The sequence below is a fragment of the Glycine soja genome, chromosome 11, assembly GCF_004193775.1.
Source record: "Glycine soja cultivar W05 chromosome 11, ASM419377v2, whole genome shotgun sequence".
Classification (NCBI taxonomy): domain Eukaryota; kingdom Viridiplantae; phylum Streptophyta; class Magnoliopsida; order Fabales; family Fabaceae; genus Glycine; species Glycine soja.
The window spans coordinates 8,120,973-8,145,891 of NC_041012.1; the positions used below are offsets into that span (position 1 = coordinate 8,120,973).

The following is a 24,919-nucleotide window of genomic DNA, read 5'->3' on the forward strand; positions in this document are numbered from 1 at the left end:
TTTTTGTATATAACACTTTCTTTACAATGTTTTAGTAGTAAGCTACCAGTAGATTTTTCTCTTTCCGGCATCAGGGTGGTAGGTGGTGTTGGAAAATAAAACAAAAAATGAAGGAAAATAATATACGAAGAAGATGCACAGTCTTGAATTAAATAACAAAATAGCAGTAGCGAATTAAATTTAATTAACAGCACATGAATAATGCATTATAACATAAAATAAGCACAAGAAAAAAAAATTAAGGGAAGAAAGATATAGCCTGGGTTGAAGCGCATAAACGCTATCCTTAGAGAGAAAACGCCCCCACTGCACGGGTAAGAAATTCTGATTGCGCTCCTCTCCCAAGATACGACAACCCGTTGGTTCCGATCGTGTGCAGCGAAAGGATCCCCGAACCTTATGAACACCAATGCTCTTGCTCTCACAAAAATTAAGTTTTGTATAGGAAAAGAAAGAGATAAATTGTTGGCAGAAAGAAACCACAGCTCTCAGTCTATCATGTCTAGAAAAGAGGAAAGAGATATATATATATAGGCATTTTGCAACAACAAGATATGACCGTTGGAAAACCAACCTACAGTTGTCAAAACAAATCTAACAAACTAGTTTGACTCATTAAAACAAAATCTTAAAAAAATCTAAAATAAATATTTTATTTTATAAAATAGAATTAATATATATTTATAAATTTTAAATTAAAACACAAATATTTATCAACATTCCCCCACATAATTTAAAATTTTAAAATATATTTTCTGAAAGATAATTTGTATAAAAATATAAGAGAAAGAGCATGTGATATTGTATTTCGGTATAAGGAACCTTCTGGGTTTGAGCCTTATACCTAGTGTTTATGAACTTCCATCCGAGAAAAATGTAGTAACTTGATTGTCTTGAACTACATATTCTTTAACCGGACTTTAGTACACAACCCCTACAATATTGGTGTTCAATTAGGTTCTAATCAGTGGTAGCGCGTTACACGGCCTTGCGCTTGTATCTTGTTTCGTGAGTGTCCTTTAGAGATTAGCCCATATCTCACAGTGGCGGCCCCACCACCACACTCACTAGGTGAATCCTCAAAGAGTGGGTTGTGACCCCCACCCCTACAATAATTGTCATCGGATTCATTAAGAGGTATTTTTTTTTTAACCAAAAATACACATATATAAATACCTCAACCTTAATATTGCCACAATTTATAATACACCTCGTCATAGGAATGAGAAACGGAACAGCTCCGTCAAATTTCATTTTGGTGTACTTTAGTCAACAAACAATTTCGTTGTTACCCGTTGAACTCCATTCATGGGATCACCAATCACACGGAGACGGGTGTCCATTGTTGTAACTAAATAATGGGCTTTAATCTCATTCCCCTCGACGACTCAAGTACTTGTTGACGCATCAACCCTTTTGTAAGCGGATCCGCAATATTATTTTTTGACCTGACAAAGTCAAGAGAAATGACATCATGAGAAATCAAATTTCTTATAGACTTATGTCTCACTCTTAAGTGTCTTCTTTTTTCATTAAAATTTTGCTTGTCACTTTAGATATAGCAATTTGACTATCACAATGCATTGAAATTGGAGGTATAGGCTTATTTAACAATGACAAATCACATAATACATTTTTAAGAAATTCAGCCTCACTAGTAGCAGTATTTAAAGCAATAATTTTTGCTTTCATGGTAGAACGTGAAATAATAGTTTGTTTAGCAGATTTCCATGATACTGCACCACCAGCTAAAGTAAAAACATAACCACTTGTTGATTTTGTTTCATCAGAATCAGAAATTCAATTTGCATCACTAAACCTCTCAATTACTGCAGGAAAACATGTATAATGAATGCCATAATTGATGATTCCTTTTAAGTATCTAAAAACTCTTTCTAATGCAATCCAATGAGAATGATCAGGATTATTAGTATACCTTCCTAATCTACCAACTGCATATGCAATGTCAGGCCTAGAGAAGTTTGTCAAATGCAACAAAGAACCGATAATTTGAGAATATTTATGTGAAGAAATTCCTTTACCCAAATTTTTCTTTAGCTTGATGGATGAGTCAAAAGGAGTAGAAACATGTTTCACATCAAAATAATTAAACTTCTTTAATATATAGATTTTCAACATAATAAGATTGGATAAAAAATCATACCATCATTTTTTTTTTCTATAAGCTTAATACCCAAAATCACATCTACACAACCAAGGTCTTTCATATCAAAATTTCTAGACAAGAAAAACTTCACATCATTTATGAAATTCATTTACTACCAAATATCAATATGTCATCCAGATACATAAAATGACGCATCCATTATCATCAAATTGTTTCACATACACACATTTATCACTATCATTAATTTGAAAATCATACAAAAGAATAACTTAATCAAACTTTCGTGTCAATGCTTTGGAGCTTGTTTCAAACCATACAAAGATTTAACAATTTATTTTTCAAGAAAAAATATTTTCAAAGAAAGTCACATCTATAGACTCCATAATAGTACCATTAGAAATTTCAGATACTTCGGAATTAATAACTAAGAATCTATAAGTAGTATTATGTAAAAAATATTCAACAAAATATAATTAATATTTTTTTTTAATTTTCCTTTTCTTATTAATAGGGATATTAACCTTTACTAGACACCCCCACACTTTAAGATATTTCAAATTTGGTTCTCTTTTTCTCCATAGCTCATAAAGATTTTTATTTTTTTTTGGTTTATAAGGTACTCTTTTAAGAATACGACATGCAAAATATAAAGTTTCACCAAAGTGTTTATTTTATTATTTTTGTGTGTTATATTTTTCACAGGCTTATCTTTTATCAATGAGTTATAAATAAAGAGACAATCAGTCAACATGTAACAACAAAATACTTGCAGTAGTAATAATAACGTTAAACAATAAAAATTAAAAACCAAACAACAAATGTCCTGATTTTAAAGACTTGTGTTCACTGGATCATTTGACCAAGTAAAAGATAGTTTTCTAATCATATAGGAATGAAATTAGAAGTATGGTTTTAGTTTTTCACATAAACTAATTCTAAAAGCATTTTCTCTTCAAAACCGTCATTAATAAAGAAAATATATTTTAAATTTCAAATTATAAGAAAATATTTTTCAATAATCTCTCACTAATGTAAAATTTAAGGAAATGAAATAATATAATAAAACATTTTTAATAAAACATAATACATTGTGTTTTCATCCATTAATTTTTCATGCTTACTAGAAAGGAACTTAATCATATCCATTATAGATATTTTGATACAACATCATGCTACTGCACAAAAAACTATGCAAGAAGAAAGTATAAAACATTTTCTCTCTAAAATAATTTTTCTCTCTAAGACTGTTGGAAAATAAAATAAAAAATGCAAGAAAATAAATATGAAGAAGATGCACAGTCTTGAATTAAATAACAAAATAGCAGTAGCGAATTAAATTTAATTAACAGCACATGAATAATGCATTATAACATAAAATAAGCACAAGAAAAAAAAATTAAGGGAAGAAAGATATAGCCTGGGTTGAAGCGCATAAACGCTATCCTTAGAGAGAAAACGCCCCCACTGCACGGGTAAGAAATTCTGATTGCGCTCCTCTCCCAAGATACGACAACCCGTTGGTTCCGATCGTGTGCAGCGAAAGGATCCCCGAACCTTATGAACACCAATGCTCTTGCTCTCACAAAAATTAAGTTTTGTATAGGAAAAGAAAGAGATAAATTGTTGGCAGAAAGAAACCAGAGCTCTCAGTCTATCATGTCTAGAAAAGAGGAAAGAGATATATATATAGGCATTTTGCAACAACAAGATATGACCGTTAGAAATATGACCGTTGGAAAACCAACCTACAGTTGTCAAAACAAATCTAACAAACTAGTTTGACTCATTAAAACAAAATCTTAAAAAAATCTAAAATAAATATTTTATTTTATAAAATAGAATTAATATATATTTATAAATTTTAAATTAAAACACAAATATTTATCAACAGGTGGGTGTTTCATAGGGCCAAAGGAGAACTTTTTAATGCTGATGCTATTAATAAATAGATGTATAATTGAGTCTTGACTCTTAAAGATGGTTGGTGGTTGGTGCTATTGTCATTACCTAATGCTATAGGATATTAGTATTAACATTTATATACGCACGCCTGTATTTACGTGACAATTAAAACGAGTGTCTTGCTTGCATTCACTCCTTAGACAAAATTTTGTTTGAGAAATTGATGATTATCTGAATGCGTGCATGGTTTGGTCATGATTTTGCAGTCAGAAATCCTCACGAGATACCACCACCAACCCCATGACCTCAACTACAACATCGCCAGGGTCAGGGACAGTGACAGGAACAGGATCCGAAGGGGCAGTGGTGTACACGGGTGCAGACAACGGCGTTGTGTATAATACAGTTACGGGTTCCGGCTCAAGTTCAGTAACCGGAGGAGAAACAATGCTCCCAGATGGGTCATATCTAGCTGGTTTAGCCATGGGAGACTCACCTAGAAGAACAGCTTCCACCGCTAGCTTTTTGCTTATTCTCTTCCTACTGCTTTAGCTGCTGCACCAGCATTGTAGATTTTGTTTGTTTGTTAAATGTAAATGGCTCTTAGATTTTCGGGTTTTTCGTGGTGGGTTCAAGAATTTTGGCTTTGCCAGTAAAGCCTGCAGATTCTCACTCATTGTAAACCACCCGCCCAAAGATTCGCCAGAAAAAATATTCCGTGTTTCATTCGTTGAAGTGCTTGTTTTTATATTAGTATTATCAATCTTGGGAGCATTTAGCTCCCCCATCCAAGCTTTTTTGAGCTTCTATGATTGTTGTGGTTTAAAAAAAGCTAACACATTTCTGCAATTTTGGGCTGGCTTTGTGGGTTTCACATGTATGTTGGCTATGGCTTTTAATTTGGTTTCTCAATTCTCACCAACGACAAAAGCCAGATCTTTTTGCATGATGTGAACTATCTGTCAAGTGTCTCGTCTTCCGTCTGAATTAGGATTCACTTTGCGGCTAACACAAGTAATTTGATTGGCTTTTTACCTTTTGAATTTTGTTTTTTCCTGCTACGGGTGAAGGAATTCTGAGAACAGATGCATTTTATGAGTTTTAACTAGTGGCTAAACAGAAAAGGTCAATTGAGGCCTGAGGATTGAGATAGAATATAGCTGAACAGTGAACACCAACATCAATTCAGTATAGTGAGCCTTAAACCCATTGCAATTTGCAAATGTAGATTCCTATTTTTGAATTTATTTGTCATCAAGAACGAGAATAATGTTCAATAAGATCGTATCTTATGGGAAGTGCCTTAATTCGCATGCTTTAAATTGGTGTCGTAGCTCAACTTAATTAATGAACCATATAACATTCCTCAATCTTCTATGCAATCTCCACGTGGGAAGGCAAGTAATAAAAAGAATGAGTTATGTTATTAAAAAAAGAATTTACGAATAGAGTTTAATAGATGATTATTCAACTATATATATCCAATTACGGCATCACTCTTTTAATGCGAGTCTCACATCATTGTTCAGATTGTGTGGTATGCAGATAGATAAAAATGGATATGGATAAGAAACGTTGACTAGGGTGTAGATAGACCAGCAGAATTATGAAGACGATTTTTTGCGATTCAAGTATTCTACAAACTTAAATGATAATAAACTTACAAACATTACCTTTTAATTAAAAAAAATAAAAACGGACATGTATTTCCTGCGATGATGCGAAACATTGCATGCATCTGACTATGAGGGTGATAATAATCTGAGCATCTTGTATTGTGAAGAGACACTCTAAGCCAATTCCAACGATAATGTTGCCACTTTGTTGCAATTGTCTGAGCCGTGAGATATAGGTCTCAACAGTTGTTTTTATATTTTAGACCCAAGCATCTTTTTTCTAATATTCTACACAAGTATCAGTTATATATATAAAAAAAAATGAATGTCTAAAAAATTAATGGTTTCCCCAATTCAGGAATGTTGGAAAAAATACCTTCTGAATTTAAATTAAAACAAAAAACGATATCAGTTTAAGTTTAATGGTGTAATTGATTTTGTTGCAACGGTGGCCAACATAATTTTTTTTGTTGGCAGAAATGTGACTATTGTTGCCTACTATTATATTATAGGCCATTACTTGAGTTAATTGATTGGGAAAAGGAACGGTTATAAAAACTCCCATTTCCTCGTACGTTTCTCTCTATATATCAAAACCTCTACCAAGTAAACAACACACAGAAACATAACAGTACACACTTAGAGAAAAACCAGAATTATTTGCCGCTACTGAAAAACAATATGGAGAATTGTTCATTGGCACAAGAGTTCACGTATAGTGAGGCATTTTCTCTCTAAATATAGCGCTTTATGTGCTTCATCCTAGTTTTTACTAAACTCATTTTCTGAATTTAATTTAGTCTGTTTAATTTGTTTGGCTGTTTGTTGTTTATTGCTTTATTTTTGTTCCGAAATATCACTACTACCTTGTGCTGCTGTTTTTTTTTTTGAGAAAAATTTTGTATCTCTTCTAACAAGGAAGAGTGAATGCAATATCTCTAATCTAAGATCAATTATGATTTGCTCACAAGAAATTAGAAACTCAATTTAGAACAGGTTCACTTCCGAAAAAATTACCACCATCCACGCTTGGCGTTATGATTGTATCAGACTTGACTTTCCCATATTTGAAGAGATATACCAAAATAATATTTTTATTAATAAGTACTAATCCGTTGTAGTCTAGTTGGTTAGGATATTCGGCTCTCACCCGAAAGACCCGGGTTCAAGTCCCGGCAACGGAACTTATTTTTTTTGTTTACTTTCCCTGGAAACATGCTCTTCATGGTGCAGACCAAGCCATATCTTGGGTCCAGAAGACTAATGTTAGTTAGCGTCTTAGCGATACATTTTCTAGGTTAAAATTTAAGTATCTTTCTTTTATTTTTTATATAGAATCGGACAGCTATATACTCCAATATATTGATTATATTTCAAGTTTAGTAGATACAATATATTGATTTCTTGTTTTGGACAACAAGATATAGTTTTATTTTAACTTAGTTGACGTAGTGGAATGTTATACAGGCCCATGTTAACTTCAGAAAAATAAAATAAAATTATTGAATAGTACGTAGAAGTTAGAATCCTATTAATTTAAGCTGGAATATTGGAAAATCTTAGCATTATTACAAAATCTCTGTAGAAATCGATCATAAAACACCTGTCTTGTTGATTATATACGACTGATTCTTCGTTGCTGCTTAGTACATGACTAGTTAATTTCGTCTATAATGATATGTTATATCATCAACATTATGCATCATTACAAATGCAAAAATATATTGCAGCAAATCGTTAAGTTGGACAGTTTCTTGGTCATTGATAAAGCTAAAAGACAAAACTAACCGAAACAACAGAAAAATTAGGATGTCAATTCAGAATAAATCCACCTCGAGAAAATTACCAGGATCCACCCTAAGCCCAAAGCAGTCACATTTTGTGTAAAATTAAATAATTCCGTTGCCGGGACTTGAACCCGGGTCTCTCGGGTGAGAGCCGAGTATCCTAACCAACTAGACTACAACGGATTTCTTGCAAACATGTTTCGTACTTTATTTCTAATAAAAAATTACAAAATCTTAATTAACCTTCATCATCCCTTTGCTCAACAATTAAATTTCCAATCAATCTGATATTTATTTGAAGCCTATATAATTAAAATTGGGTGATGTTTATGTCTAATTGTATTTACAATTTAGATAAAAATTGAATATTCATATTCAAGCTCAATTGCGATAAGGATTGACATGCGGATAAAAAAAAATGAAATAATTCTTCTTTTTAGTAGTTTAATTTTAAATACAATTAATATAAAAATTATACTATTAAGTAAAAAATAGAGCAGTTACATGTACAAGAAGGGTATATAATGAATTTTAGAGAAAAAGAAAGACAAGTATAAGATGTAATAAATTATTAGATGGAGAAATATAGACATAAAAATATTATTTGATATCGAATTTATATAAACAACACAACCCATTTTATAGTCATTAAATTTGTTCAAAACAAGTATCCCAACCAATTCTTGGTTGCATTGACAACACCTAAAGGACAACACGAGTATCATAACCCTTATATGGTGCATTATTGCTAGTCCAAACACATCTTGATCATTCGACTACTTGACCACTTACCCAAATATGTAAAACCCACCACCAAAATGTAAAGCAGCCAGCAGCAATTAGTCTCTTCTTGACCTCAAAGTGGTCTCTACACAATAAGGAATCTTAAAGGACCACTGCCAAAAGGCTGAAACCTCAGGAATCAGTTGACACTCACATGCGCCTGATCCAAGAACCACGGCCCACGGGATAATGAATGTGGATTCCCTACATGATATACAAAATGTTAAGTGGATATTTAGATTGTTATTTGCATTCCCGATGTTATGTTTAATTTGGAGAATGCAAAATGAATTTCATGTATAATTTATTTATTTGGAAAACTCACTATTAAATTATATTTGAATATAGTTTAGAGTCCCAAGTCATGGTTTGAGTAGAAGTTAAAAATTGCTTTTGTTTTTGGCAAACTGTAGTTTGGAAGCTGCAAGCCAACTCTAGAGTGGTCTCCACCCTCGTAAATAGTAGTACCATTTGATTTGCATAATCTTTAATAAATTTTATTTTCCTACTGCATCAATTGCACCTGTTGCCTCCTTCATTGAACATATTGCCAATAACACATGTTACAATGCCAAAGATTGCTGCAACATTAGGATGGCCACTTGCAAACTTAGGACATAGACTAGTGACTGTAGCTAATAGCCAAACAACACTGACTGGTACGAAAAAAACAGCTAAGAACACCACTACACCAGTCTAATTCATAAACAAACAGCATAATATTTTAATCTATCAAAAAACTCTCACGATACTAAATGCACTTCTCTCCATATGGAACAAAAAGAATTCTCACTGATCCTTCCAAACACATCATAAAAATAAATAAATAAAAATTACAGTACATGACAAACGGCCCTCCTTTATTGAAAAAATGAGTTTTAACTATCTGATAGGATAAGTCACCTTGCTGACAGATCTTGAGATATCACTTGAGCATAAAGTTCATCAATCCCAGGAATGTCATACCATTCTGAATCACTGCCTATTGGATGTTGCTAGGGATTTCTTGCTCATGGAAATCTTGGTGTAAATATTCTTGGTTCTGATTGACAACAGAATGTCTAAGAAGAAGCCAACAATGCATGCTCCAGTCATGACAACAAAGACTAGCCTGTAACAATGACCTCCAACACACGTGTTGCCTCCTCCCTCTGTTGTAGTTGCCTCCATATCATAGAGTATGCCAGCAAGCAGACCAGAGAAAAGGAAAGAACCCAAGGGAAGGTTAAGGATGAGAATGTTGTATATGAGACCATAATATTTGAGTCCAAATAACTCTGAGGCTGTTGGGACTGTAATGGCAAGCCTCACTCCATAGCACATGCCAACTAAAATAGACCCAATGTATAGGGAACCTGGCATAGCCATGGCCAGGAGTATGTAACCTACAGCCATTAGAAGCTGAGATGCTGCATTCCAAAGAGGTCTAGGTGTTCCAGCTTTCCTGTAAAGAAAATTTGGAATTGAAAATTAACAAGACAGTTCAAACTTGATGAACCAAGAGTAATAGTTATAACTTATAAAAGATCATTCTTGTCTTCCTACAGAAACTCTAACAAAACAGAGAATCTAACGCCAATGTAATATATTTTCATATAACCAGCATTTAACACTAATTCCATCGATAAAATACAGCGTTTGAGGAATGAGGATATATATAATAAGGATTTGGCACTTCAGAGTTAAGCCCTGAGATAGACAATTAAACTTAAAAGGACACACATGACACACCAAACCGTGACAATTTGATTCTTACTATAATTGACCAATCATGCTCGAAATCAAGTCAAACAAATTAATACCTGACTTTCTTTTGCATCTCGACAAACGTTACGTTCAAGTACTATATCATTAAGATTGAAAACTATCATAAAACTTTTAATGCAAACATTGTTGAATATATACATAAATCTCAATAATGTTAAGAATATTATAAGATATAATATAATATGTGATTAAAGGACAATGTAATAATAAATACATCAAAAACAAATTTTAAATACAAAATAATATAACTTTTTTTAAAAATAAAAAGAAGTGCAAAAAGTTCAAAAGGAAATTAGGGAGTGAAATATTTAAAGTCAAAATAGGCAACTTACATTAAAAAAATATGGCATTCTTATGTTTTATTTGATATTTATATGATGCATTTTCTTGGAAAAAATATTAAAAAATGCAAAAAAAATAGTAAATGAAATCCCTTCATTTTTTATTAACAAGAAAAGAGTAACCTGTAAAGTGGAAATAACAGAAACCGTAAATATCTACGTTATTCCCACGAATATTTTAACAATCCAATAAGTAAATGTATGATTAGACAAGTGATTCTTAATAAATGTAAAGATGATTATGAATAATATATCCCAGATAGGGGTGGAGAATATCTGTTGTTTGAAATAGTACTGCAACATCTACTCTTTTTTTGTTGTTGTTGTAGAACTGAATAATATATCCCAGATTGCGGGTATTTTGTTTTTATTACCAAAAACTACAATAGTGTTAAATTTGTATAACATCATCACAAAATAAACTACCAACTTATAAAGTATTTTCTAATTTATTTGAATAAAGTGTACTTAAAAATTGATCTAAATAAACTCGCGGAACACGTTGATGGGCAAGAGTAATTGTTTATAATTTCCTTCAAGAAAAAGAAAGTGAAAGGGTGCATAAATTAGTCTCATAAAAATGCAAGTTGGTTAATATAGTAGTAACTAATATTCTGGTAAGACTTGCTCGATGGATTGTTCGAAAAAGAAAGAAAGAAAAAAAAAAGACTTACTTGATGGTGAACTCCGAAACAGTACCCGAGATGATCCGTCCAAAAAACCCGAAAATACTTGTAAGCGACACAAAGAGCGAGACATCTGGGTATCCGAGAGCCAACCCGATTTGACCCATATTGTTCATCACTGCCAAACCCGTTCCAACCCCACACAGAAACGACACGAACAAGATCCAAAAATCCACGCTTCTCAGCGCCTCCATTATCGTGTGCTCCTCACCCACCACCGGCACCCTCTTCACTATCTCCGCCGCCACAGCTTCGTTCTCCTTCTCCGGAATCTGAAGCAACGGCTCCTTCACCCTCTGCCCCTCCACGTCATTCCCCTCTCCGAAGCTACCCTTCAAGTACGAGTACACCGGGATCCCCAACGGCGAAACCAGCATAACAACCAAAACCGCCACGAACACTCTTGACACCAACATGCTGGGGCTGGGGATGAACCCATACGCCAACAGAAAAAGCGCCATTGCCACCGCCACGACGTTGAAGACGCCGAAATACTTTACCTCCTCGGCGTCGGCGTCGGCGGAGGCGACGGGAAGAATCTCCCGGAGGAAAAACACACCGGTGAGGCAAACTGCGAAGGGAATGACAGAGAGCATGATGAGGAAGGAGCCAGGATCGTCGGCGAAGAGAGCGGAACAGAGAGTAGTGAATATCGCAGTGCTCAACCCTACAAAGCCTTTCAGAATGCCCGAAACGGGTCCTCTGTTTGAACGGAAGTTCCGAATGGATGTTACCAAAACGGCAGTGTTCATCCACGTCGTGCTGTTCCCTCCCATGCACAGAAACACACACATCTGCGTTTAAGCAAATACGACGACCAATTAGGAAATTCAAATGAAAGAAAAAGGTATGAGCATAACTATTAACGAAATTAAGTGGAAAACGATACAAGGTATTTCTAAGTTCTAACATTTGCAAACATAAAGTGAGTATACCTGCCAGTAGGGGAGGGGTTGAATTCTTTGGCTAACAACGAGCCATTGGGTTCCGTAGCCAATTAGGCCTTCGACGGAGCCTATGAGGAGAATGGCCCAAGTGGGGAAGCGGTCGGAGGCCAGGCCCGCGAGAAGCCCAAAGGCTTTGCCAACGTCTTTAGCGACGGAGAGGTTGTTGAGTTGGAGCTGAGTGAGGTGCATGAGGGATTTGAGGGCGTCGGAGTAGTTTGAGAAAGTGTAGTTGTTGCCGGAGATGCATTGAATCCACACGGCCGCCACGAAGCCCAGCCATTTGCTGGTGGTTGAAACGGCTGAAGGCGGAAAGGTGGTAGTGGTACCCATGAAATTAATTAGACATGGAGAAATGGAGGACGCATCTGTTGTACTTATAGCAATGTCCCCAAAAGTTTGTTCACGTTTCCTCTGTCCTTCTCCGTAACCTTGAAGATGAGTGTAATCACTGTAGCGGCAAATGGACCGGAATCGTGGAGGATTTTTTTTTTCCTTTTTTAATTAAATATAAATTAGACAGTGGGAAGAAAACTTGTAGAAACGTGTGACTTAAAAAAAGCAAACACTGTACTCGTCCGAGGTCATTGTCATTTGTCAGATTCAGATAGTACCTGTTTGGATTTTTTAACATTCATGATATTTTTGAGTTTTGACGAATAGTCGGTAACTCGGTAAGTTTCGTGGGACCAAGCACCGCCTTGTCCACTTGATTCTTCATGGTTGTTGACATTTTCATAAAAGCGAATTCAAGGAAAAAAAAGCATTCACATTCAGACATGGAATATCATACATATACAATATAGGTTTGATTCAACTTTCATATAATATCATACGTGTAATTTTGGATTTTCAATTATTTAATTTGGTTGCTTATATTTTTTAAATAGTGCTATTTTTTATAGCATTATATCAATACAAAGTAGGTAGCTAAATATTATTTTTTCAACATAATTTATTTCATGAATTAATTAGGATTCAAATTTTAAATCCTTTTATTAAAAATTACAAATTATTGTTATTTATATCAATTATTATTAACTAAATAGTGTCATTTTAATTTATTTTTTAATTTCACATTAAAGTATTTGATAAAAAAAAATTGATGTGACAATAGGAAGTGAATATGAATCTATCCATAATAAGATTGATTATAATAAGTTATTCATCAAGGTAAAACTAGCATTTTAAATCATTTTAAAGCAATGTCTTGGGTTGATGATCATAAATAAAAAAGAAAAATATAGTTGACGATAAAAAAATCTATTAAAAAGATAATTTTTTTCACAAATGTGAGTTATTAATGAATGTTTTACATTAATAACATGATTAGGGAAAAAATGCTCATAAGAGTATACAAAGTCTTTAACAAATGATTCAACACTTTATTATCTTAATTCAGATTAGATGTTCAATTATCTGCTTAGGGATAAAATTGTGATTTGAGGTATTATTATATTTTAAAATAGACCAATCCAATATGAGAGAGATTAGCTGAATGTAAAATAAAAATTATAAATACATCCTTGTTTAAAGAAAAAAAAAAACTTATGAGTTTTGATGTGTGACTCAACTTTTAATTATTCGATTTTTATCTTGATATTTTTCAATTGTGCCCTAATTTCTTTATAAAGAAAATTATGGTCTAATTCTTAGTTTTTTTTTTTTTGTCCATATATCTTTTAAATAGATAAAGTTTGATATTTGTAAATTTGTAATAACCTGACAACGAACAGGAAGTAATAAATAAATAAAAAACATTACGTCACTAAGGGTGTGTTTTTCAGTTACTAAACAAGTTTTTTGTCTTATGTATAAGTATAAGCTAAAACAATAATAGCTAATTAAAAGATACTAACAAAACTACCATATCAGTAGATGATCATAAACAGCATCAATTAATAGGTGGAACAAAAAAAAATGGGGAGAAAGAAAAGGAGATAGTAGATATTTATGTCTTTTGCATGTTTTGTATTTGGGACAACTTATTACGTGAGTAACAACTTATTATTATTATTATTTTTTTCTGTCCAGCGCCTTCTCTTTAATTTGTTCTATTCCATAACAATTTTTAACATCAAACGTTGGACATAAAATTGGGCTGTGCATGTCCTTTATTTTTTTCATATCAAATGTAACCTAAACTTTTATATATATATATATATATATATATATATATATATATATATATATATATATATATATATAAATTAATATTTTAAGTTATGTAAAATTTTAACGATTAAACTTGTTCGATTTTTTATTTATTTTAAATTAGTGATTATAAATTGTCTTTAAAAGTTATAACCTCCAAAAAGCAACCCCATTATGCTAAAAAAAAGTAGGTAAATATTATCAACAAGATTTAACATAGTTGGTAGATTACTGCATTTCTTAAATATGTTCACATGTGTTTAATGTGCGTATAAAAAAATATTTTATTGGAAGAGATAAAATATAATTTGATAATTTTTATGCTTTAAAAGTTAATCTCTTGACTTGTGGTGAAAATAATATTTTGCTTGAAGAAAAAGAAGGAAAAAAAAGCTTGCAACATGATCACGTGACTCATACATAGTTAAACAAATTTAGTGGTATTTGAGTAATTGATAAGAAAATAAAAAATAATATAGCGCAAATAAGAGAGCATGTGAGTTGCATTAAAATTCGTTGAACAAATGGCATGATTCAAGAATAAAAAAAAAACTATTAAAAGTTAATTTTTTCCACAAATGTGAGTTATTAATAACATGATTGGAAAAAAAATACTCATAAGAGTATACAAAGTCTTTGACAAATGATTCAACCCTTTAGTATCTTAATCAAGATTAGATGTTCAATTCTCTACTTGGGAATGAAATCGTGATTGGAGGTATCACCTTGTTCCAAAATAAACCAATGCAATATGAGGGAGAATAGCTAAATGTGAAATAAAAATTATAAATACATCCTTGTTTAAAGGGGAAAATAAACTTATTAAGAGTTTTGATGTGTGACTCAATTTTTAACTATTCAATTTTTATCTTGATATTTTTCAATTGTGCCCTAATTTCTTTATAAAAAAATCATTTTCTAATTCTTAGTTATTCATTTTTTGTCCATATATCTTTTAAATAGATAAAGTTTGATTATAAATTAATGATTATAAATTGTCTTTAAAAGTTATAACCTCCAAAAAGTAACCCCATTTTGCTAAAAAAAAGTAGGTAAATTTTACCAAGAAGGTTTAACGTAATTAGTAGATTACTCGGTTTCTTAAATATGCGTATGAAATAGATTTTATTAGAAGAGATAAAATATGCTTTGATAAGTTTTATGCATTAAAAGTTAATCTCATGATTTATGGAGATAATAATATTTTGCTTGAAGAAGAAGGAAAAAAAGTCTGCAACAACATGATGACGTGACTCATACATAATTAAACAAAATTAGTGGTATTTGTCTAATTGATAAGAAAATAAAAAATACTATAGCGCAAATAAGAGCATGTGAGTTGCATTAAAACTCTTTGAACAAACGGCATGATTCACGAATAAAAAAAAAGGGGCTTGATTCCATCGTCGGGTGGGAGCATTTTCTTAAATTTGTATAAATTTTAATATTGATTAAACTCATCTCGATCATATTTAAAATGAAAATATACGTTATCAATATAAAATATTAAAAAATTAAACTCCATTATAAATTATATTTATTATATTTTCCACTTGTTAATAATTTGTGTATCAGATTACCAATTAAACTTTGTTTGATGCTCTTTTATTTTAAATAATAAATTAATTGCCATTAGAAGTCATAAGCTCCAAAAGCAACCTCATTCTGCTAAAAAAAGTAGGTAAATATTGAAATGCTAATTGTTGCTTTACAGCATGTTGGCGTGACTTCAAATAGATAATTAAACAAATTTCGTGATAGTGATTGATAAGAATGTGTGTTGAAGTAAAAGTGTAAAACCATTTAAATAAAGGGCTTGATTCCGTTGACCGCGTCAAGGTGGGGTAATTTTTTTTATTGTTATATAGCTTAATGAAAATAGTTATTACTAATAAAATATTGTAAATTAAATAAAGTCTACTATATTATAAATTACATTTACTATTTATTTTTGTGTACGACAATAATGTTTAAGCTTAAGAATTTTTATAAATAACCTAAATCCTCTATTTAGGCCCATCGTAGTCGACGTAGTGGCTTATATTTTCCATTTATTAATAACTTTTTCTTCTCAACCACTTACCACCTACATATGTTGGTACGACTGTCGATTAGTCTGCAAATCTTATTCATATACTTATTCAGCTCAAAATCGTAATTAGTAGCTGAATTTTGGTTCAATTTGCTTTCTAAGTTCTAATTATGGGCGTCGTCTAACTCGTGTAACGTGACGAAACAAAAATGCATTACAAAACTTTGCTGAAAGCATGGAACTTTATAATTCCGAAACAGGAAACCGACGTTATTGTAAGGATAAATTATTAAGTAAGTGGTTGGAGTAACATATAATAAAGTGTTTTTTTCTTTTTGCAAGTAAAAAAATTTAAGTGCATGTTAGGTAAAAACTAATCTCATATATATGCATGCAGTGACACTAATTATGTAATAATTTATCTGAAGGTGAACGATCAAACACAACTAGGTGCTGAAAAGTGATATATACAGAAGTAAAAAAGAGCTTTTTATGGGAAAGATAAAGGGAGGAGAAAGAGGTCTTCCCCAGCTGGAATGGGAACACACACGGTTAGAGATGCCACGTTGGTTGCGTGTCCTCCCTTACTTAGGAAATTCATGTTTTGAACATTGCAGCTCGTAAATTGCATGAACAAAATTGAAGACTGAAAATTTTCATATTGGAAGGGAAATGTAATACAAAAGCATTTGTTAAACATGTATGGTGATTTCTTACTAAGATCTTGTGAGCCAACAAGTTCTTCCCTGAAAAAACTGAAACAAATGGACCCTGTTGCTGAGTGGTTGTTGAAAAATTAAGCATCATCAACGTTTCATCTTTTCCAAATGGAAATTTAATTCCAAAACGATAATAGTTGCAACTGACGTGCAACTTCACATCTATTTACGATGTCGACTAATATTCAGAGTCACATTAATTTCTTGAAAAGAAAAGGGCAAGTGGGCTAGTGGGGCTTCGTTTAGATTTTGAATACCATGTCAAGACAATTGATGGGATCCTCTTTTTCTTTTTCTTTTCTTTTTTTTAATAATGTATGCCAAGCCAGTAGGATTTTAGACAATAAAAAACGTATTTGTTAATTTAGAAAATTATATAAATTTATATTTTGAGTTTACACGTTAAAAATACATCTATTTTAGAAGAAAATGATTTAATTAATAATGGAATTATCCTTCATTGGTAACATTTAAACGTTTAATTAACACTTCGATAAAACTTCCTATTTTTCTGAGAGCAAGCAACAATTTCTTCTTCTTCTTCTTCTTTTTTATAAAAAAGCAACAATTTCTTTGTGGCGTTGCTTTCTCCTTTGATATTATTATCGGGTCACCTAAAATGTTAATGTGAAAAAAAAAACGGAGAAAAGACCAGCTACGTGGAAACGTCAATACCATCATACTAATACTTCGTTTAATGCTTCACTTCAACATATTTTTATTTTTTAGGCTATTTTTTTTAAATGAAGTATTTTTAAAATTAATAAAAATAATAGAAAAGGTCGAATTTCATTTACAAAAAAAAAATGCACCTTGATAATCATTACACTGGGCTAATTGATAATAAAAATCATATAAAGAAAATAATTTTTTTTTCTCGAAACCTAAAACAAGAGATTGAGTCCTAAAAAATGCACCTTGATAATCATTACACTGGGCTTATACTTTTAGTACACAATATATCCTATTGATTAAAATCTATATAAAAATATTATAATTAATTACAGGTATTATTTATAACTTAATGAATAACATAGAAGTTTATTTTTTTATGTTTTACAGTAATAACACAGAAGTTTATAGCAACAATAAAAATGCATAAAAAATAGGTTATTGGTTAACAACACTTGCCCTTTTGCTTAAATTAAAAATTTGAAATGAAAAATAAAATAAGGACTGAGAAAAAAATTAAAATTTGAAATGAATAGAAAACTAGTGATTTATTTTCAATTGTCATTTGTTTCTTAACATTAATTGTTTTGTCCTTTTAAAATTTCCTTCAATGAAATAAAGTGAATTGTACTATTATTTATATTTCCTCTCTCCTTTTTTTCTTTTGTCATGTCTTTCTCCTAAAACAAAATACAATGTCAAGGAGATGTTTGTTTCAAGGTAAGAATTTTTACTCCTGTGAATCACATTCCTGAAAATATTATACTGGGAAATATCATTCCTGTAGACATATTTGTTTGACACTGTTAAATTCAGGAAAAAAATTAAAAAAAAAATTAAATAAAAAATAAAAGTAAAAATAGAAATGTGAGCCAATGATGTGCGGGGTATGGTAGTTATTGTAGAAAATAACTTCGATACCCATTGGAAATCCAATCTACCCATCATTCTCATGAGAATAAGCAACAAAACAATTGAGTATTTTACAATCCTTCGAATCAAATATTTACTAGGAATATTTTTACAAATTTTATACCAAACCTGGTACACCGAATAGGTATTCTGCCTAGTTTGCTAAATACCTATCTAACCCTTTAAGAAACAAGACATACCATAATCTAAAAGGATTAACGATTTAGACCCCCTAATCACACTTAGGCGCATATGATCTCAATGGTAATTTGCTCACGAAGGCCCAAGGTTCAACAAAATTTATATAAATAGAGAGAATCATTCCGGTAAAGACCATTTTTCACTTTATTATCATACTTATTGTTTAAAATCGAGATCTTTAAGTGTTGAAATGTCATAAAAGGGCAAATACGAGCAAGAACTACATCAACAAAAGAGATAATGTCCGACCACTATTTATTAGGAACACCAAGGAATATGATATTCCCAAGTCCTATTACCTGGAAACTTGAAACAAATATCTCCTAACCAATTGATGATCCGTTTGAAACTTTCCAATTTTGCCTAATTTGCTCATTTCGGAAGGAGTGGGTAGATTATTTATATAAGATTTTTTAGAATACTTTTTTATTTTTTTATTTTACCGTTCGTTATACATTTTCACTTTTTATAAAAAAATATATATTTATAAAACATTATACAATTAACATGTCTTTGGCTAAAAAGAAGATTAATTGAGTAGGCTCCTATTTTAGATATGATAGTGACAAAAATATGTATTTGTAATTTGCGAAACATAAATATACAGGATGTTTACCGTGTGAATTGTGATGGTTTAATGATTAACTAGTTAGTATCCATCACACGGTAAACTAAAAAATACAAATAATAATATAGGTATGGACTATACATTTATACTATTATATAATACTGTTATTTATTAAATTTAAAAGTAAGTAAATGACGAAAAATTAATATAAGTTAAAAAAATAAATTATCAATCCATATAACTAATTTGAATATCAAGCAAAAGAAAATAAATATTATATAATAAAATATAAATAATAAAGTATGTTAAAAACATTGTTTATAGTAAAACAAAAGAGTTTAATCTTATATTTTCTATAAAAAATTTATAAATGATAATTAAAATAAACATGAAAATATAATATCACAAGATTGTATGTTATTTTTTGTTATTATTTTATGTCCGCATCATTTTCATCCTGTTAATTATTTATAATTTATTTAATGAGAACAAAAAAACTAATACAATTAAAATATATAATATATTTTATAAAATATTATTGTCTAATTAGTTCTGATAATATCTGACTTAATTATATTTTTAAATTTTATAAATAATGAAATATATATTTAATTTTATTAAAATTATTGTTGTTAGATATGTTGTTAGTATATTATTTATAAAAGATTAAACTAATGAAATAAAAATTTAAGATTACTCAGATCTTAAAATACATTCGTAATAAATATATTAGAATAATTATAAGATTAATTTGGAATATTTAAGAATGTAGTATGATAAATGATTAATGTTTATGCTTTATGGTGATTGGAGAAAAAACAATAAGAAAAAGGGAGGGGAAAACAAAAAACAGCTGTCCCGCGTATGGGCACGGCCGTACAAGACAGCTCATGTTCCGTATGTTTTAGGCAGCACGTGATTAAGTGTCTCTTCGTGTGGGCCAAAGGACAGCCATAACATAACTATAACTTGACTCAGATGAAGGAGTGCCTTTTGCAGTTGATATGGTAAGATTAGACCTCGGGCCTATAAATTATAACTGAGACGTACTGGACATATTCATCACCAATCAGACAACATATATGATATACAACATATCATATCATAATCTCCTAATAATAAAAATACCGTGTCATAAATAATAAATAATTTTTATCTTTTAAAATCATAAATTTAATTTTTAATTCATGTGTATTGAAAAAATAAAAATATATATTAAAAAATATTATTTTTTAAATATATATTAATATTTTATGAGATTAATTATTATTTTTTATTAAAGAATATCGTAATTTTAAAAAATAATTATCATAAGAGTAATGACTAACTTAAAGTCTATCTCAAATATGGATTGAAGCAAATTAAGAGATATAAAAAAGAAAAAATATATAATAAGTGGTATGATAAAAAAGAAAAAATAAAAAAAGAGTGATAGTAAGATATAAGAAAAAATGTTTAAATTTATAATATCTTTTTGTATTAATTATTACTATTATATATTATTAATTAAAATTATAAAATTTCGTTCGCTTAATGCTTTTTCGGTATTATGGAAAGTAAAAGAGTAAATATATATATATATGAAATTTGAACTAAAAGGTATACATCTTTGATCTTATCAACACTCAGACCCCACCAGTGTTGAAGATAAGAACAAACCATGTTTGGTTCATGCCTATTATACAGTCATCAACATATCATACATTCGTACCTTCATCTTATCAACATTCAACAATCAGATGACAATGCTAAAGATAAGAAGGACGACATTCTTATTAGGATCCAACAAAAATTATAGATTTTTTTAAATATGAAAATTAAAAATTAAAAAGTTATAATTTCATATTAAAAATTAAAGGTTTAAATATATTTGTTATCCCTAATAAATACTCAAATTTTACACTTGATCTTTCATAAATTTTTTCTTTGAGATGGGTTCTTAAAATTTGAAATTTTTTATCTCTAATATCGTTGTTAACTTGACACATTGACAAACTATCTTTTATGTTATGTCAAATTAAGTGTGATATGTAAACTAGTTATGTGTTGCTTGACATGACATCATATTTTAATTAAATTTAAATGAAAAAATTAAATTAAAATTAAAAACATGCTCATTCATCCCTTCCTTAAAAGCAATTGCAGCATAATGGTCAAAAAAACTTAACGTGACAATAGCCCATTGACTTTCCACTCACCTTCTCATTGAAAAAATTCACCTCCTTCACAGATCCATACTTATTAAGCTTAGTTTCCAGCTTAGCATCAGTAGTCCACCAATGCAAATCACCCACAAACAATATAGTACCACCATAACTAGCAGTAGTAGCACCATAACCACCACCACTAGCACCTCTAACTCCTCCAATATTAACATTACTAACAACTCTTACATTGTTCCCAACATCATTTCCACCGTCACCAACACCACCTTGACCTTGTCTCACCAAACCCCCATTTCCAACAATCCCAACAACCCCACCTTGTGTTTGTTGTCCAATCCCCTACATTGCAACACCATTATTCCCATCTTGTTCCTCAATTTCACTTAAATTCCCAAATTGGTTTCCTAATTCAACAATAATCTCACCTTTGACACTCACCTTGTCCCCACTAAACCCTTGATTCTAAAACCCATCAACCCTCCTCGACGTGGTGGGGTTGCAATTGTGGCAGGAGAGGGGGTGGCAGGCACTATAGTCGAAGGTGGTTGTGGAGTTGTGCAAACGGGCGTTGGGGCTGCTACTGGTGTGCGTCGATGATAGGGTTGATGAGAGAGATGGTTGCACACTAGCTAAGAACTTTGACACAATAAAGGAGATGACACACAAACCTAAGAACATCGCAAAAATCATTAGCACCTTTGACCTTCAAGAAAGAGATTTGGAAAGACTAGACATGGTAATGGGGCGGGACGGGGACGGGTATTGCCTCCCCAATTCCTGACCCTAACTTTCTAACATATACCCGTACTTGTTCCCAATACCCGATGAGTTAAAATTTATTACCCCATCTTCATAACCGTCGAGTATCGGGTATTCTCGTCCTCGCCCCGTCCCTGATTTATATTTGTAAAAAAAATTGTAAAAAAATTATATTGAAAATTTGATTGTTACACATTTTTTTTAACTACTTGTATTTGTAAAACATCTGTCTACAAAAATCATCAAGAAAATAATCTTAAATTATATAAAAATTATAAAAAAATTAACAAGTAATTAATAAAATTTTAATACTTTCATAATCGGGACGGGTATGGGACAGGTAGTGACATCCTTGTCCCCTCTCCCGACCCCAATTAAAAAAGTCGGATATTCCGTAATCCCGAACCCGTACCCGGTCAACTCTATTTCCCAACAAAATCGGGATAAGTTTGGACGGATACCCGTGGATACAGATTTCATTGTCATGCCTAAGAAAGACTAAACCTTTCCACGACCAAAACCAAGCTCCAGCACATATAGAGTTGGGGTTGTTTCATAATTCCACTTTTTTTGTTTTATTTTATTTTAATTAAAATATAATGTCATGTTAGACGACACGTAATCAGCTTACATGTCATATTTAATCTGACATGACATCACGCGTAGCTTGCTGTTGTGTCGAGTTAACAACCACATCAATAATTAACGGATCCCTTCTAACGGTAGAAACCTTGTACAAATTTTTTTAAATATTAGGAACTCATCTCAAAGAAAAAATTTATGAGGGATCAAATGTAAAATTTTGGGTATATATCATAAATAAAAAACATATTTTAAAAAAATTAAACAACAATCAAAATTATAATTTAATATTTTTTATTGTGCAACACGAAACAACTTTATACCATTTTTATATGTTTCGGTAGTGCCAAATAAATGAATAAAATAAAATATATTTTTAATTATTTTATATTTATAAAAGTTTTGTCTTAATCTTTTTGAATAAAAAAAATCAATTTTAGTATTTTCGAATATATGGTTGAGAACCATTGGTCACATCAAATTAGATGTAAATCAATTATCATTTTTGTTTTGCATGTAAAAATCATTTGTAGTGTTACATTTAGATGCACTTTGATGTAGCACAATGGTTTAGAATCATTGGTAATAAATGAACATTTTCTTTAACAAGTAAATTTAAATAAACGGATTTACTTAAGTTAATAATGTCGATCAAAAGAATTATATATGTCATATGATGAACATTTAAAATATAATAGACTAAAACAATACGTTTTTAAATTTGATGAAGAAAAATTAAATCTCAATATAAAATATATATTTCTGTTTATTTTATTAAGGAAAATGCTTTATCCTTCGGTTAATTCTGCCGAAAAATTGACCGATTCAGTTATAATGTGAAATCTGTCTTGAAAATAAATTAAATTATTATCTTACAGTACGAGCAATGACAGAAGTTAAATTGTTAATGATTCGGACGTTTTTTTCTCGCTCCTCAATTCGGAAGATATATCAGTGCTCTTTTATTAAACCACGCACAAAATGGGAAATTAATTGATATACAGGAAATAAAAATTTGTTTTGAGGAAAATTCAGACTTGTAATCCGAAGAAACGGACAGAAGAATATATAAGGCACTGGCCACTGGGGCATGCATTCTCAACAAAATCTGAAATGATTCGTCAGGGACAGGGCATATAGTTTTTTTGCACTGAACCAAAAAGAAAGTATTTTTTAACGTCACGAATACTAAAAGAAATCTTAATAAAAAAATCATATAATTTTTATAATATGAAATTTGTTTAGTTTCCAATTCACGTGTTATTTCTTAATTATGTTGCTTCTTGTGTTACAAATGTTATGCCTTCAATTTAATATATTATATATTTTTTGACTTTTATTTCTTTTATATGAACGTGTTTTATTTACAATACAAAATTTTCTAAATTTTTAAAATAATCAATAATTTTTAGTTATGTAAGGATATATAGACCCGTTTATTTAACTTATTTATTAAAAAATATTTATTTTAAATAAAATAAACAATTTTTTTATTACGTTTGTTTAAATTATTTTTGTTTAGAAAATGTAATCTTATGTAAGTATTTGTATAAGTTTGACTGATCCATTCCTACCTGTTATTAAGTGTATGATGAGATTAGTCATTTGTAAGCACTTGACAAACTAACGAAAAACATACTTTAAAAATGAAAAATTCATTAGTGTTTTATATTGATTTGAATGTAGAACAAGTTAGATTATTGTGAGTAGTTTTCACTTACTATAAAGTGTATTAATAACTATGTCAATAAAAGCTGCATGACCCTCATATAGTCTGCAAACAATGAGTGTATAAAATAAAGAAGCTATGAGTTAAATGTCTAAGATTGATGGATTATTCCTTGATTACATTCAAAGTGTATCTCTCTAATAGTTTATTTCCATTCAAAATTGTTTTTATACCTTCGAAACATTATGTTACACTTAAAATACTCATGTTAAGTGTTCAAAGAAGAAACTGTAATCGATGATAATCTTACTTAATTCAAATATAATTACATTCAGTAAAAAAAATATCTTTAATCTAAAGAAATACCTTTTAAACATCACACTCAAAATACTAACACACAATTTAGATAAATTCTAGACCATTTTAAAATTTTTTATTTATTAAAGGTAATTTTTTTAAAAATAAAATAAAGTATATTTTGTCATAGTTGAGGTACATGTCTCGTTAGGAATTCAAAGAGTTTTGAACTAAA

At 30.6% G+C, this 24,919-nt stretch overlaps 1 protein-coding gene and 2 non-coding genes across 3 annotated transcripts; 1 reads left to right on the top strand and 2 right to left on the bottom strand.

Annotated features, from left to right (window-relative positions):
- Positions 1–6,757: 6,757 nt before the first annotated feature.
- Positions 6,758–6,830, top strand: TRNAE-CUC. The gene has a single exon. It is a non-coding gene; the product is annotated as a tRNA-Glu (tRNA).
- A 713-nt stretch (positions 6,831–7,543) lies between these two features.
- TRNAE-CUC lies at positions 7,544–7,616 on the bottom strand. Its single transcript has one exon. It is a non-coding gene; the product is annotated as a tRNA-Glu (tRNA).
- Positions 7,617–8,725: 1,109 nt separating this feature from the next.
- Positions 8,726–12,441, bottom strand: LOC114375314 (protein NUCLEAR FUSION DEFECTIVE 4-like). Its single transcript, XM_028333089.1, has 3 exons — positions 11,946–12,441; positions 10,999–11,804; positions 8,726–9,660 (listed from the first exon to the last, which is right to left on the bottom strand). Exons 1-3 carry the CDS (start codon positions 12,285–12,287, stop codon positions 9,192–9,194), a joined length of 1,617 nt encoding a protein of 538 aa, XP_028188890.1. The 5' UTR covers positions 12,288–12,441; the 3' UTR covers positions 8,726–9,191.
- Between the last annotated feature and the right edge of the window lie 12,478 nt (positions 12,442–24,919).

What these genes read in the sequence shown, in the direction of transcription:
- LOC114375314 (XM_028333089.1), bottom strand. Translation starts at nt 12,287, where the DNA reads ATGGGTACCACTACCACCTTTCCGCCTTCAGCCGTTTCAACCACCAGC. An exon ending in AACCCCTCCCCTACTGGCAG is followed by an intron (nt 11,805 to 11,945) that starts GTATACTCACTT and finishes GCTTAAACGCAG; the next exon opens with ATGTGTGTGTTTCTGTGCAT. An exon ending in GTTTCGGAGTTCACCATCAA is followed by an intron (nt 9,661 to 10,998) that starts GTAAGTCTTTTT and finishes TTTTCTTTACAG; the next exon opens with GAAAGCTGGAACACCTAGAC.